The sequence below is a fragment of the Aquarana catesbeiana genome, linkage group LG02 (genome assembly GCF_042186555.1).
Source record: "Aquarana catesbeiana isolate 2022-GZ linkage group LG02, ASM4218655v1, whole genome shotgun sequence".
Lineage (NCBI taxonomy): Eukaryota > Metazoa > Chordata > Amphibia > Anura > Ranidae > Aquarana > Aquarana catesbeiana.
In genome coordinates, this window is record NC_133325.1 from 242,199,104 (window position 1) to 242,214,754 (window position 15,651).

The 15,651-nt window shown below is 41.2% G+C and overlaps 1 protein-coding gene across 18 annotated transcripts in view; it reads right to left on the reverse strand.

Moving 5' to 3' along the window:
* MYCBP2 (MYC binding protein 2) overlaps positions 1 to 15,651 on the reverse strand; it is a 370,986-nt gene that overhangs the window by 215,565 nt on the left and 139,770 nt on the right. For 12 of the 18 annotated variants that reach the window (XM_073614284.1, XM_073614290.1, XM_073614287.1 and 9 more), the window contains exons 14-18: positions 14,613 to 14,771; positions 8,628 to 8,835; positions 6,875 to 7,026; positions 6,328 to 6,432; positions 6,040 to 6,069 (exon numbers count right to left, since the gene is read on the reverse strand). In XM_073614284.1, the coding sequence (XP_073470385.1) occupies positions 6,040 to 6,069; positions 6,328 to 6,432; positions 6,875 to 7,026; positions 8,628 to 8,835; positions 14,613 to 14,771 (654 nt within the window). The remainder of the gene's footprint in view (positions 1 to 6,039; positions 6,070 to 6,327; positions 6,433 to 6,874; positions 7,027 to 8,627; positions 8,836 to 14,612; positions 14,772 to 15,651) is intronic. The other 6 variants (XM_073614281.1, XM_073614278.1, XM_073614294.1 and 3 more) reach the window with 2 other exon arrangements.

Below are 15,651 nucleotides of genomic sequence, written 5' to 3' on the forward strand. Positions count from 1 at the left end.
CCCAAATCTTTATGATTTGGCAGGAAGTCCCTTACAGCCCATGATGGTACTTAAGAGGTGCCGTTTCTCTAGTACAAAAAGAGATCACATCTGCCTATTATGAAGGCAGATATGGTTACATTAAACCCCTAAAAAAATAGACCCATGCAGAAATGTATTTCAGCAAAACATTTTCATGAAATTGTCTTTAAAGAATCTGGTTACTGTGGGCAATAATAAGCAATTTTCATTTCCCTCGCTACTCTACAACCCTTTAAACAAACGGGTCCTTCAGAAACTCAAAAAACAAAATGTGGAACATGTAGACACTACAGGGTGCAGAGTCAAAGAAATAGACCATCTTTTTAAAAGAACAAACGTTAGTTAATTTAAGCACTGATGATCTCTACCAAAGAGGTTAGCTCAAAGGAAAGGATTTGCTAGTATGCCGAGTTATAGGCTTGCAAGCAAAATGTTATCACTTCTTAAAGCATCATTGTAATATCAAAAGAAATCTGGGCATTCCACTGATCTTTAAATGTTAGGGAGTCTGATAAAATATATTTTCACATGGCGATGAGAACAGTGAAGTTTAAATGAATATGGAGTTTCTATGAGCAAGTAATGGACAACTGTACCTCTTATGAGAAGGTGGGTTTTGGGCTTAGCCAAAATCAAGCTTACTGAAACAAAGATGAGTGTGAACAAAAAGCACATGAATACCACTTGTCCATATCTGGAAAATAGGCTGAGAGGTTTGGCAAGTAAGAGTACTATGGAATAGTAGGTCAGGAAAAACTAATTCATTTTGTAAAGCAGTGCAGAGCATGACTCCATAAATTCCTAAAGGATGCAAATTCAGACTGGTAAGTTTGAGGGCACCAGAAGCTGTTATAGTGTAAATGTGTGGAGGTAGGGCAATCTGACAAATCCTTAAATGGTGCTAGGACATCTGTCTCGGGGTAGTAACAGATCCATTCCGGATAGCAGGCAAGGTCATAGCACATGTCCATCATCTGTGTCACACCTCTATATTCACCACTACCTTACACATCCTAATTAGTAGGCCTGATTCTTAAAGTGGAGCGATAACCTCCCATTAAAACAAATATGTGTTGCAGCGTTTAATTATACAGCAAGTGTATCTACACTTACTGTTTTCTCTTAGTCCCTACAAATACCTGTTGAGTATGTTAGTTAGTGAAGTCCTGTGATGGTGTGGCAATGATGCTGCACTGCTCCTGTATTCAGAGTAGTCACCCTCATGTAAGCTGTGCCTGCTTGTACCACAGTGGGACAAAAACATGTTGCAGGGGACATTGTCACTGCCTGTAGCCAGTCTTGCCCATTGCTTTCTGAATTGAAAACACTGCCACTATTGCTGGAACCCTTCCACTCTGAGCTGCAGTTTTTGGCAGGGGCATTAAAGTGGTTGTAAAGTCAAAAGGTTTTTAATCTTAATGCATTCTATGCATTAAAATAAAAAGGCTTGTATGCAGCAGCTCCCCCTAATACTTACCAGAACCCATCTCGATCCAGCAATGTTGCAAGAGAGACGCTGCTGCCTGGGCTGCTCCCTCCAAATTGGCTGAGACAGCAGTGAAGCGCCATTGGCTCCCAGTGCTGTCAAAGTCAGTGGTCAATGAGGAGAGAGAAGGGGCAGGGTGGGCCACGGTTCTGTGTCTGAATGGACAAAGGATGCTGTGGCTCAGCTTGGGTGCCCCCATAGCAAGCGGCTGGCTGTGGGGGCACTCAACAGGAGGAAGGGGCCAGGAGAGCCGAAGAGGGACCAGAGAAGGAGGATCTGGGTTGCTCTGTGAAAAAACACTGCACAGAGCAGGTAAGTATAACATGTTTGTTATGCTTCACAAAAACACAAGACTTTAGCATCACTTTAAATGAAGGGGGATTTTGCTCAGTCAGAGAAGGTAAAGAAAGTTTTTCGTTTTAGTTTAGGAGGCTTGTGCGTCACACATAGTAACTTTATTTGATAGACTTATACAGGAGCTATTGGTTTACTTTAAAAGTGCACCTGTGCCCAGACTATGGGCATTAAAGTCTTTACATATTAAGCAGTAAAAACTTTAGAATAAGCCTTCATTTTCTTATTTAGCTGCATGTACTGTGAAATAACCAATTCTCAAATATCTTTAAAAGCAATAGACTCCAAGATTTCAGGAAGCTTAGAAACACGTACTTTTTACATTAGAGGGCTGGTAGGCTGCAATCAGGTTTGCCTGTCAGTTTTTCAAGCAGACCCAATTGGAAGCTCCCTGCAGAAGCCCTATGGACAGGAAGACAGACTTGGGTGTTTACACCTGCCTACCGACTGTTCAGGTCAGGAAGAGAAACAGAAAAAAAAAAAAAAAATTGAAAAAGGACTGTGTCCTTTTGCAATTTTCCCCCAGACCTAAACCGTGACAGATCGAAGGTAGCCAGATGTAAACAGATAACGTAGTCCATTTACATCCAGCTGCCCGTGCCCGCCAGGCACATACGTCAAATAACAGACATTTGTCCCGTTCATACACAATTTACCAGGGGATCTGCTCACAGATCCCCTGCTCCATGTGAAAGGAGCCTTAGGAGCAGTGGCCTCCAAACTGCGGCCTGAGGGCTGGATGTGGCACTTTGCTAGCCTTTATCTGGCCCTTGTGGCACTATTCCTCCCACTGACAACAACAGCGGGGCATGATTCCGGCCACTGACAAATGAGGCACCATTCCTTCCAAAAAAAGAACAGCTCTAGCAATACACACCAAACTGAGCATGTGCAGAGTGACTCCAAAGACACTGCACTATCAGGAGATGGATTGGGGGCTGTAGAAGGGAAGGATCATAGAAGACAGAATCAAACACTCTTTACACAATGCGGAGGATTAACCCCTTAGGTTCCACAACGAGTATAACAAGCATGCTTTACTGCATATACAGACTGATTTTCCGATTGTGGGTTTAGTAACATTAACTATGGTTTTAAGAATAAAATAGGGGCAGCACAGTAGTTTAGTAGTAAGGGTCATTGGTTAAAAATCCCAACCATGACAATATGGCATGGAGTCTGTTTGCCTGTGCGATTAACCTCACACACTCCAAAGACATGCAGTTAGGTTAACTGGCTCTCGTTTAAATTGGCCCTAGTACGTGAGGTAGGGACACCTTGGCTTGTAAGCTGTTTGAGGGCCGGAACTGATGCAGATGAATATTATATGTAAAACACTATGGATGATTGTCGGAGCTATATAAATTGCCTGTAATAAATAAAATAAACTTTTAGTCTAAGGCGAGAGGGATGTCATATGAAGCAGACCTCTCCTTTTTCTTTCTAAATGTATTGCTTGTTATGGACAAAACGCTTTTTTATGCAACATGCTACCTCAACTATGTTCCAGAGCACATGTAATGGTGTTCTCGTGCTTCATGAAATGAACTGCTTTGTACTGTGCATGTTTATGTAAAATTACCTACCTTAAAAGGGAAGTTAGTAGAACAAAACTCCTAGATAACTGTTGTTACAAATAACTTTTTTTGCAAGTAGTTTTCAAAGCATATTTTTCCATATTTTGGAACCAAGCTGCCTCCAGACAACCTTCAGTAATTGTGCCTGAACACTGTAAGGTAGCCAGTTTCAGCCTTTTAAAATTAAATGGGAAAAGTGAAGATACACAGATGAAAGGCTCTCCTTTAGGACTCCTACCTACCTGCTTTGAACAATGGAATTGCACAGATCGGCCCCAAATCTCCTCGGGTCTCTCGGAGGAGGGCCTGGCTCCTCCTTTTTGGCAAGTGCTCCCATAGGAAGCACCTTCCTATAGAGGCATGCATCCGGATTCAATCCCGAACCGTGCTACTTACGTCCATAGACAGACAGTTTGGGCTCAAGCCCTGCCTCCCATTACAGGTTTTGACTGACAGCAGTGGGAGCCACAGTCTGCCCTATGAAAGCAGGAAGAGAAGACGGAGCAGCAGCAGATGGGCATAGTGCTGAGTGCCAAGTATAGGGGGGCATAGGAATCAGGTAAGCATTTGGAGGGGGGTGAAAGATGCCTAAACATTTTTTTTACCTTAATACAGCGAATGCATTAAGGTTAAAAAATGTTCAGGCTTTAGAACCACTTTAAACTATTTTGGCTAAAATAAGGACGTTTTGGAGCCTCAGGTTTTTTATTGCAATCTGTGAAGTTAAAAGGAATTGATGCAAAAGCTCTCCAGGGACAAATTTTTTTTTTTTTAGCAGAGTGAGGACAGGGTTTATAAATTTAATCTGACTTCCTGTCCCAATAACAACCCCACACTCCTTTTTATGGATGTCACAGGGGCAGAAAGGGAGGGAAAACTCTCCCAATGTGGTCACAGACATTGGTTTTACTCTAGCCTATTCTAACCAAAGCTAAGAAAAAGGAATTGTCTGGAGATACTGTAGGTTACTACGCAGTGTACTAGATTAAAGAAGATTTAAACATTTGAACATTTCATATTCCTGATATGTGCCTGCTGTACCATGTACTTGTATGAAAAAACTATCCTGTTCGCTTTGTACTGCTTCCTTTGTGTGATATCACTGGTGTTCCTGCCAGTCACACTGCTTTCCTATTAAAAACTGACCTCACCAAGACCCCTTTCACACTGAAGCGCCGCTAAAGCCCCGGTCGCCCCAAAGATGCTGCTTGCGGGATTTTTTCAAACATCCCGTAAGCGCACTGCCTGAGTGTGAAAGCATTCATGCAAATGAATGGCACGCAGTTTTCAGGAGCTATTTCTAGCGCTAAAAACCTGAAAACTGCCTCGTGTGAAAGGGGTCCAAGCATTATAACACACCGTGGTCAGCTCTCTAACTATGCTGGAAACTCCATATGCTGTCCTCCAAATGATGAGACTAGTCTTGACACACACACACACACACACACAGCCTTTCACTGAGAAGATCCATGTCCTGCTGTTTCTCCTCCCCAGCTCTTATGCAACTGAGAACAGAGATAATGTGATCACAAAAAAAAAAAAAAAAAAAAACACACCTTTTTAGATCTACACACAAATGTTTTGCCTTTCATTTCTATTTTAAACAGAATGGGTTGTTTTACAAGATGAGGATTTACATGCTTTACATACTAGTACATACTTTAATGTGATCTTCACATCTGCCTTCCAGTGACCTGTCCCCTGGAGGCACCCGGGTTTTACTGCATTTTTTTTTTTTTTTACACATACGTACTTTTCCAGATGTCTTCAGGCCAGGCACATAGCATGCCTCTTCTCTGGCAGTGGGCAGTCCTCTCTGCATTATTACCCAATAAACGAATGGCACTGTGTTGAGGCCCTCCCATAATACCCTGCATTCACAGGATATACTGTGGCTAGCTGTCATTCAAGCCACAAGGCTGAGGACAACCTGGACTGCTATTTTACGTTTAAGCTGCTGGGGGATTTTTATTTTTTTGCATTTGCCTAGGCTTTAGATTACTTTGCAAATACAGAGATCAGCTTTTCCAAACACCTATAGGGAGATGGTGCAATAAGCTGAGCAGAAAAAAGCATGGCTTTTTCCATGATGGTATGTCACCAGAGCTCGCTAAAGTAGCTAACATTTAGGTAAAATAAAAAATATATTTTTTTTTTGTTACCAAAAATATAAATTAGTAAATGGTTTATATCACTAGCCTGTGTGTATATTTTTCTCAAGGGTAACCATTTATACCTTTCCAGAAACCACGCTGCAGACTTTGATATGTGCTGCAATTATTCACGATTAGGACTCTAGTCCTTTATTTACCAGTATTCAGTAGCGGCTGAATCAGATTTGAAGCTTAACACTACTCACACTAAAATATACACACACACACACAAATAGAGGAAAAAAATTAAAATAGGATTGATATCTGATGGCAGAGAAACGCTTACAAAAATGTAAAATTTAAATAAGATACCTTTAGCAATCCATACTAATCTGAAACACCATGTGATTCACAGAGCTCCTGACAGTTGTAAGAAGTGCAAGTGTTTACCTACAGGCTCACAGTATACATTCATTACAATTACCAGTTATCGGGATAGTCGCCATACCTATATTTCCATTAGGTCTATTATTATTGCCTAAAAAAGGAGAAATAAAAAATAAAATGACAGTAAAAAAATACAGCTTCTGTTTAGTTTTAGAGACAAATATGGACATGAAGCTTAAACTGTTTATGCAATTCAGATAGGAAGTTACAATGACAGCTGTATCAATGAAAGACGTTAACATATAATAGAAACAAAAAAAAAAAAGAAGGTATATACACTAATATAATAAAAGGCTTATTACTTCAGCTGCAAAAGTATAGCACAAACAACTTCAATAGGTAAGTTTACCTCTTCCTTCATCTATCCTGTGTCTCCTTACGACCGCCCTCTGTCTCTTGTCATCCTGACGTAACTGAAGCTGTTCATCAATGTTAACTCCTGGCACTGGCACAGCTGAAAGTTTCAAGATGACAAAAACCCAAAAAAAGTTAACCTGCTTCTCTTCAGAACTAAATAACCCCCCATTCCAAAAAAAGTAAATAAAATATGGGGGACTGTAAATCCCCATGCAATTGACTGGTTCAACGTCCCCTGTAAACCTAGCAATACATATACAGATTATCTGAAATTGCAGCTTATTTTAGACTATTTTAGACTGTCCGTGCTGCTGAACCTTAATCTGCTGCATGCTTAGTGGTATAATCCAGTATTTTACTGTACTTGTAGTAATTTAAAAATATACAAATGGAGGAATTGCATTTGCACAAGAGCTTAGCCAAACATGTTTCTTCGTTATATTTTGCCCACATGTACACTTTAATGCAAAGCCTAAACCTAATGAAAACCCAAATCAAGGGACAGACAGAAATGAAATAAAAAAAGGAAAACTTCATACCTTTACCTAGGAGCAAGTCCAAAGGTATCATCTCCTTCACTGCATCAAGAATTCCTCTTTGTCGTGCTTCGTGTCCATCCAGTTCTCGGGCACAAGCTTTGCAACATCCACACACTGCACAGCCTGACTCTCCAGAACCACAGCCACAAACTCTGCAACATAAAAATACAGCAGGAATGTGAGAAATACAAAAGGATGCAAGAAAGAAAAAACAGGCAACTAAAAGTATCAATAGGCCCAGGACACATTTTTTTCAGTCTTAGGTTATTGCTAGTATGTACATTCTCCTGTGCTTCTACAAGACATTCAGGCCCTCTTCACTCCTCTGCAGTTTAATGTAGAATCCTGCCAATTTCCAATGGGCCACCAATACACCACAACACACAAAAAGCAGACAGGTTCCTTTTTTGTGCAACACGCAATGCACAAATGATTCCCCATCTGTTCACCAAGGTGCTGAGCATTTGGGCATCTTTCAGAATAACTTGAACTGCAACACACCATACGTGGTTTACTGTGAGATTTGTGTTTTACCATGCATTACTGCAATGTACAGACGTGAAGCCAACCTTAAAAAGCATTACGCAGATTTCTTAAACCCACTAAGCAACTTTCAACTACTGTCTTGGAAAGCTAAATTAAGATTCTAAAAGGCAGTTAATAACTGTAGCTATAACCACTTGCCACCAAATCCCATACATGTACATCATTCAACTTCAAGTGGTTATACTGGGATGATGCCTGCAGTTACAGACATCATCCCAGTACTGTTTTATCAGGCGGTGACCGGCTTTTATGTAAAATCCATCCTAGTGGATAATTAGCGGCTGGATGACACTTACAGGCAGTGGTAGCCCTTAATCCAGTGCCTTTTTGGACAGTGCCATCCCACAAGCAAGCCAGGAATGAAGCCAACCCTTCCACTGGCTTACCACAGAACTCGCTGCAATGAGCTCTATGGTATAGGAAACAGGAAGCGAAGAGTATTGTCGTCACTTCCAGTTTCCCCATATGTAAACAGTGCCATTTTTAAATTTGGAAAGTATGTGATCATACCGATCAGATGCTGGAAGTGATCAGGTAGGGCAGAGGAGGCATCTGGAGTCTAATAGACTCCAGATCTCTCCATAAAGAGTGGCAGGTCACTGCCTGTTGCGGTCACAAGGAATGTTTAGACATCCTTGTGACAGTAATAAAAATGGATTAAAAATAAAAAAACATGTAAAAATAAAAAAAAATAAAAAACACATTTTTCTTCTTTAAAGCTTCCTTGTGCAAAGGCGAATGCACGCATTGGTCCCAAGTAATTTTCTAGCAAAAAAAAAATAATGATTTTGAAAAAAGGAGGACAGGTCGTCAAGTGGTTAACCAATCGTTTAGCAAGGTTTAAGTATAAACAGCCACGTAGGTTGAAGCATCCTCTGACCACTATGTCAGTATAAGATTGAGCAGTGACAGCAGGAGGATGGAACTACAACACGGGGAATGGGACAAATGCAGAAGAGACTTATAAAGCCTGCACCACTGGAACAGAGTGAAGGTACCAGAAATGGGCCAAGGGAATACTACCTCTTCCCTTGAAAGGAACAGTTTTTTTTTTTTAAAGGACGTAGGTCGCTTTAACAGGCTTTAAGGCGGCTTGTTGATATTCTTTAAATGTTTTGTTGATGCTGCATACAAAAGATGTCTGTATACTGGGCCAGAGGATGGAATTAAGGCCTTTTCAGTAAACACTAAAATTATATGTCCATACCCTCCTGGAACGCGGTCTGGCCGTCCACTGCTAACACAGCTAGCTCCATATCCGGTGCAGTCTCCACAGACCGTACAGACCATGCAATGTTCCAACTTCCACTTGTGCATTCGAGGGGGGCACATCAACGATTTCTCATCCTTCTCATCCAGCTCTTCCTCCAAGTCTTCATCCATGGCGGTTGCCATGTTTTCAACTCCAAATCCTGCTGTACAGAAAATATATTAAGAGAAAACAAATACAAGATAGTATCTAAAGACTTCACCCTTGAAGCTAGTGGATGTTTATAAGCAAATATCCAATGGATTATTTAAGCATAGTGTAAATAACTTCCTTTTATATTGTTAAACATGAAGTTTTAGCATAGATATATTTGTATTTCAGATATCCCTACATAGTTGGCAAGGTTGCATACACCAATATATCCAGCTCAATATGTATGTCACTATCATTTTTCCATATCCCCGTACATTGTGTTTGCCAAGAAACACATGTAAAAGTTTTTTTTTTTTTTTTTAAAGCGGAAGTAAACTGACGGGATAAGAGCACAACTCCTGGCATTTTAGCACACCTGAAAGGGGCAGGTGCTTTGGCAGAATGCGCATGAATGGGGTTAAATAATGTAATGCGTAGGACCCGTGTTAAGAGCCCTGTGCCTCCCTGAAAACAGTGCCCTAAATGTGGGCACTGCAGCCCAGAAGCAATCTGCCATAGACGGACAGGCCACCTGCAGCACCTTTTTTCCCAGGTGCACAGCTCCTCTCTGTGCGAGGTGACTAATGAGTAAAGGAGTTGTAGATTCTGTGCCTCTGCTGTGAACTTTTCAGATGAATTTCCATAACTCCTACAGCTACAAATTAGGGATATGCAGCAAGGTCAGTGGCTGGTGAGGCACTATTGTAAACAGCGTTCAAAGGCCACCTGTGAGGTATCACTGTAAACATTCGAGCAAGAGCAATAATTCTAGCACTAGACCTCCAACTCTAAAACATGTAACTGTAAAAAAAAAAAAAATAAAGTTAAAGTGTCGCCTATGGAGATTTTTAAGTACTGAAGTTTGGCGCCATTTCACAAGTGTGCACAATTTCAAAGCATGACATGTTGGATATATACATACATACATACATACATACACATAGTTGTGCTCATAAGTTTACATACCCTGGCAAAATTTGATTTCTTGGCCATTTTTCAGAGAATATGAACAAAAACTTTTTTCACTCATGGTTAGTGTTTGGCAGAAGCCATTTATTATCAATCAACTGTGTTTACTCTTTTTAAATCAGAATGACAACAGAAACTACCCAAATGACCCTGATCAAAAGTTTATATACTATGGTGATTTTGGTCTTATAACATGCACACAAGTTGACACAAAGGGGTTTGAATGGCTATTAAAGGTAACCATCCTCACCTGTGATAGGTTTGCTTGTAGTGTGTGTGTGTGTGTGTGTGTGTGTGTGTGTGTGTGTGTGTGTGTGTGTGTGTGTGTGTGTGTGTGTGTGTGTGTGTGTGTGTGTGTGTGTGTATGTGTGTGTGTGTATATATATATATATATATATATATATATATATATATATATATATATATATATATATATATATATATATATATATATATAAAGGTGAGTTTCTGGACTCCTGACAGACCCTTGCATCATTCATCCAGTGCTGCACTGAGGTTTCTGGATTCGGAGGTATGGGGAAAGCAAAAGAATTGTCAAAGGATCTGCGGGAAAATGTAGTTAAACTTTAAAAACAGGAAAGGGATATAAAAAGATATCCAAGGAATTGAGAATGCCAATCAGCAGTGTTCAAACTCTAATCAAGAAGTGGAAAATGAGGGGTTCGGTTGAAACCAAACCACGGTCATGTAGACCAACTAAAATTTTAGCCACAGCTGCCAGGAAAATTGTTCGGGATGCAAAGAAAAACCCACAAATAACTTCAGGTGAAATACAGGACTCACATGTGGCTGTTTCAAGATGCACAATAGGGAGGCACTTGAAGAAAGATAGGCTGCATGGTCGAGTCGCCAGAAGAAAGCCATTACTACGCAAATGCCACAAAGTATCCCACATACAATACGCCAAACAGCACAGAGAAAAGCCTCAAACCTTTTGGCACAAAGTCATTTGGAGTGGAGTGATGAGACCAAAATTGATCTTTTTGGCCACAACCATAAACATTACATTTGGAGAGAAGTCAACAAGGCCTATGATGAAAGGTACACCATTCCTACTGTCAAACACAGAGGTGGATCGCCAATGTTTTGGGAAGGTGTGAGCTACAAAAGGCACACGAAATTTAGTCAGAATTGATGACAAGATGAATGCAGTATGTTATCAAAAAAATACTGGAGGAACATTTACATTCATCAGCCAGGAAGCTGCGCATGGGACGTACTTGGACATTCCAACATGACAATGATCCAAAACACAAGGCCAAGTCGACCTGTCATTGGCTACAGCAGAATTAAGTGAAGGTTCTGGAGTGGCCATCTCAGTCGCCTGACCTCAATATCATTGAGCCACTCTGGGGAGATCTCAAACACGCAGTTCATGCAAGACAGCCCAAGAATTTACAGAATTGTTTGCTTTTTGCCAAGAGGAATGGGCAGCTTTACCATCTGAGAAGATAAAGAGCCTCATCCACAAATACCACAAAAGACTTCAAGCTGTAATTGATGTTAAAGGGGGAAATGCACGGTATTAAGAACTGGGGTATGTAAACTTTTGAACAGGGTCATTTGGGTAGTTTCTGTTGGGATTATGATTTAAAAAGAGTAAACACAGTTGATTGATAAATGGCTTCAGCCAAACACTAACCGTGAGTGAAAGAAAAGTTTGCGTTATCATTCATATTCTCTGAAAAATGGCCAAGAAATCATTCATTTCTCCAAGTAATATACAAATTATATATTGTTTTTAAGGTAATTTGCTATATTGTCTAAATCTGTACTCAAGCAGGTGGCTTAAAAAGGAAAAATTACTGAAGTTATAACTTCAAACCAGTAATTTCACAGTAAATAATGTTATAACATAATATATTTAGCTGGATTTAAAAAAAAAAAAAAAAAAAAAAAAAGTACTTTTTTAGCAGCAGCAGATTCTCCCTCTTAACTGTGAGAGAAAAACTTGGGATTATGGGTAAACTTTATACCCTTAAAACCACGCGCCGGCCGGGAGCTCCGTAAGTCGGGTCGCGGGTCCCGCGGACTCGATCGCCGCGGGGATACCCGCGATCGCCTCATGGAGAGGACGAACGGGGAGATGCCGTTGTAAACAGCATCTCCCCGTTCTGCCTAGTGACAAGTGTCACTCGATCTCTGCTCCCTGTCATCGGAGCAGGGATCAGTGACGTCACACATACAGCCCATCCCCCTACAGTTAGTAAGCACTCCCTAGGACACACTTAACCCCTCCCCGCCCCCTAGTGGTTAACCCCTTCACTGCGAGTGCCATTTACACAGTAATCAGTGCATTTTTAATTGCACTGATTGCTGTATAAATGACAGTGGTCCCAAAAATGTGTCAAAAATGTCCGACATGTCCACCAAAACGTCACAGTCACAATAAAAATCGCTGATCGCCGCCATTACTAGTAAAAAAAAAAAAATTATTAATAAAAATGCCATAAAACTATCCCCTATTTAGTAAACGCTATAACGTTTGCACAAACCAATTATTAAACGCTTATTGCGATTTTTTTTTACCAAAAATATGTAGAAGAATACGATCGGCCTAAACTGAGGAAAAAAAATGTTTTTTTATATATTTTTGGGGGATATCTATTATAGCAAAATGTAAAAAATAATGCGTTTTTTTCAAAATTGTCACTCTTATTTTGTTTATAGCGCAAAAAATAAAAATCGCAGAGGTGATCAAATACCACCAAAAGAAAGCTCTATTTGTGGGAAAAAAAGGACATCAATTTTGTTTGGGAGCCACGTCGCACGACCGCGCAATTGTCAGTTAAAGCGACGCAGTGCCGAATCGCAAAAAACGCTCTGGTCAGGAAGGGGGTAAAATCTTCCGGGGCTGAAGTGGTTAATGAATCCTATGCATTAAGGTGAAAAAACACATGGCAGTCACCGCCCCCCCACCCCACCCCCCAGCCCCCCGATTTTACTTACCTGAACCCCTTCATTCAGTCGGTGGGGACGTGCTATGCCTCTCCATGGGCTCCTGGCTCTTGTTCGGTTAAATTGATAGCAGCGCAGTCATTTGCTGTCTATAAAATCCAACGACGCGGGCACAGAGTCCTGCATTCGGCCTCTATGGACGCCGAATGCTGGACTCGGGAGCATGCCTGCAAAGTAATCCCCCAGGAGAGCGCTTCTCCCAGGGGGTTAGCTGATGCGAGAAGGAGCTGCGGGAGCTGCCGGGGGACCCCAGAAGAGCAGGTTTGGGGCCATTCTGTGCAAAACGAGCTGCACAGAGGAGGTAATTATAAGTTTTGTGCTTTTTTTTTTTTTTTTTTTTTTTAAACAATTACCCTTACAAATCATTTTAAGAGGGCTGGAAGGGAGCATGTGTTTTTTAGACACATGCCCCCCTTCTATGACACTGCAGTGAGGAAAGGGTTCACAGCAGCATTTTTATTGGACAGGTTGCTGAGCCTGGACCAATAGTGCTTCACCATTGATCCAAGGCTCCAAGTTGTCCATTAAGCTTAGTGCTTCTGACAAGTCAGAGGCACTGTGAGCCAATCCTCTCAGTCTGCTGCAAACAGCGTGTGCCAGCTTGTATTTAAACTGGCAGCGCTGTATGTAGCTTCTGACAGGCTGCGCAAGGAGCCCCGAATGTTTATCAGTGGTGGGGTAGGACATTAGCCACCTACCCCCTAAAGGTCTCTATGACCCCAGGTCGCCAAGCTACAACTCTCGAAGCTCAATCGTTTTTTCTAATGTCTATGACAGGCGAGGCTCCGTCCCTGGGGTGGGGGTACCTAGTTTTGACAGGTACCCAGCTCCTACTTCTACTCAGGCCACCTAGGCGACTCAAGTGAAGTTCTCCTCTCCGCCATCCTCCATGCAACCTTCTGGACACGTCACAGGTCCCAGAAGATTGCCCGGCCATGAAGAAGGCGCAGCGCGACAAGCACATGCACACACGTCTGTGAAGCCGCAAGCTGTCACAGCCGGGTGTCGAGGGTTCGGGCAGCCACATTGCTGGATTGTGGGACAAGTGAATGTGTGTGTTAATTAAAAGTCAGCAGCTACACTTTTTGAAGCTGCCGACTTAACACAAAACCAAGTGGAACTTCGCTTTAAGTAGTCATGGCCAAAAATATTGGCACCCCTGCATTTGTCAGATAATGCACCACGTCACCCAGAAAATTGTTGCAATTACAATTGTTTAGGCATTCTCATGTTTATTTCTTTTGTTTGTATTGGTTTGACAAAAAAGTGGAGACACCAAAAAAGTGGAGAAACAAAGAGCCATAATCTGATACATTTACTTTATTTTTACTTTACTTAACTATTCATTGTACAAAACATTTTTTCACAAATGCCATGTCCTTAAAAACATGTAAAACATTGTTTATTTGAACAAGTACTAAACAGGTGATGAACTTGATTAAAGGATAAGTCCCAAAAAAAAAAAAAAAAAGCAGGGAGCCTGTTAAGCAGTGTGGGTGGGGCTTTTCAAAAATTGTGACAGCTGGTGTGGGGAGAAGATCCCCGGCCCGCTGTCATAAGGAAAGGAGATCGACAGTAGCCTGCAGGAGTGGGAACAGGTTACATGTTTCACCCTAAAAACAGATGGAACGTGACATGTTCCCGAAGGTAAACTTATCCTTAAATATAATTCAGATTAGAAATATAAAGGGAGGGTCATTAAAAAACAGAGAGCAGTTACACAACTCTATATAAAACTTTACGTGTATATAAACAAATGAAATAATGAAGATAAAAAAAAAAATATTAAAATAATGAACTTACGAGAATTAAAATAAGGAATTAAATGTTTAAAACTGTTACCTTTGCCTCCTTGGCTCATAGCTCCAGTTTCTCTTCCACATTGCCCCTTGTTATTTACACCAAAAGTCCATACCTCTCCTTTCTTAGTCAGCACACAAGTGTGAGCTTTTCCCATGGCTACTTGTGTAACAACATGTCCCTTCAGGTCTGTAACCAAGTCTGCAAAAATGATTAAGATGTTACATATCAAATAAAGCATGTTGAAAGTGGTATATAAAAAAAAAAAAAAAAAACAAACACACACACACACACACGCAGCCCCCTTACACACACACACACACACACACACACCCCCTAGCCCCCTAAATATTTGCAGTACCTTACGATCATTGTAATTTTTTTTTTTTTTAACCATCATTAAAATAAAACAAGTTATACTTACCTGCACTATGCAATGGTTATTCAACAGAGCAGCCCCGATCCTCCTTTTCTGGGGTTCTCCGCCAGCAATCCGGCTCCGCAGAGATGTGCAGGGAAGCAGTGGCTCTCTCTCCTCATTGGAGGGAGGCAGCAGCGGAAGCCAGTGAGGAGAGAGTAAGGGGTGTGGCCGAGCTGCATGCTGCACCAGAAGCGGTGGCACCCAAGAAGAGGAGGATCAGGGCTTCTCTTTTTTTTTTTTTTTTTTTTTTGAGTATTTCTATAAAAGCATCAATTAAAGCTGATCTCCAGTCTTCCGGTGCTGAAGTGGTTTAGATAGATCTGTAGCCTGAACACCTTCCACAACAGCTTTACTGGGGGGGGGGGGTGGGGGGGGGGTGGATCAATCAGTTACTAGAACATAAACCAATAACCACTGGATACCGATGATTGAAAAATTGTTAGTACATGGTTTGTGCTTATGCTTTAACCACTTGACCTCCGGAAGATTTATCCCCTTCATGACCAGGCCATTTTTTGTGATGTGTTACATTGACTGACAATTGGGCGGTCTTGTGACGCTGTACCCAAATAAAATTTACGTCTTTTTTCCCCACAAATAGTTTTTTTGGTGGTATTTGATCCCCTTTGCCTTTTTTTTTTTTTTTTATTATTGCGTTAA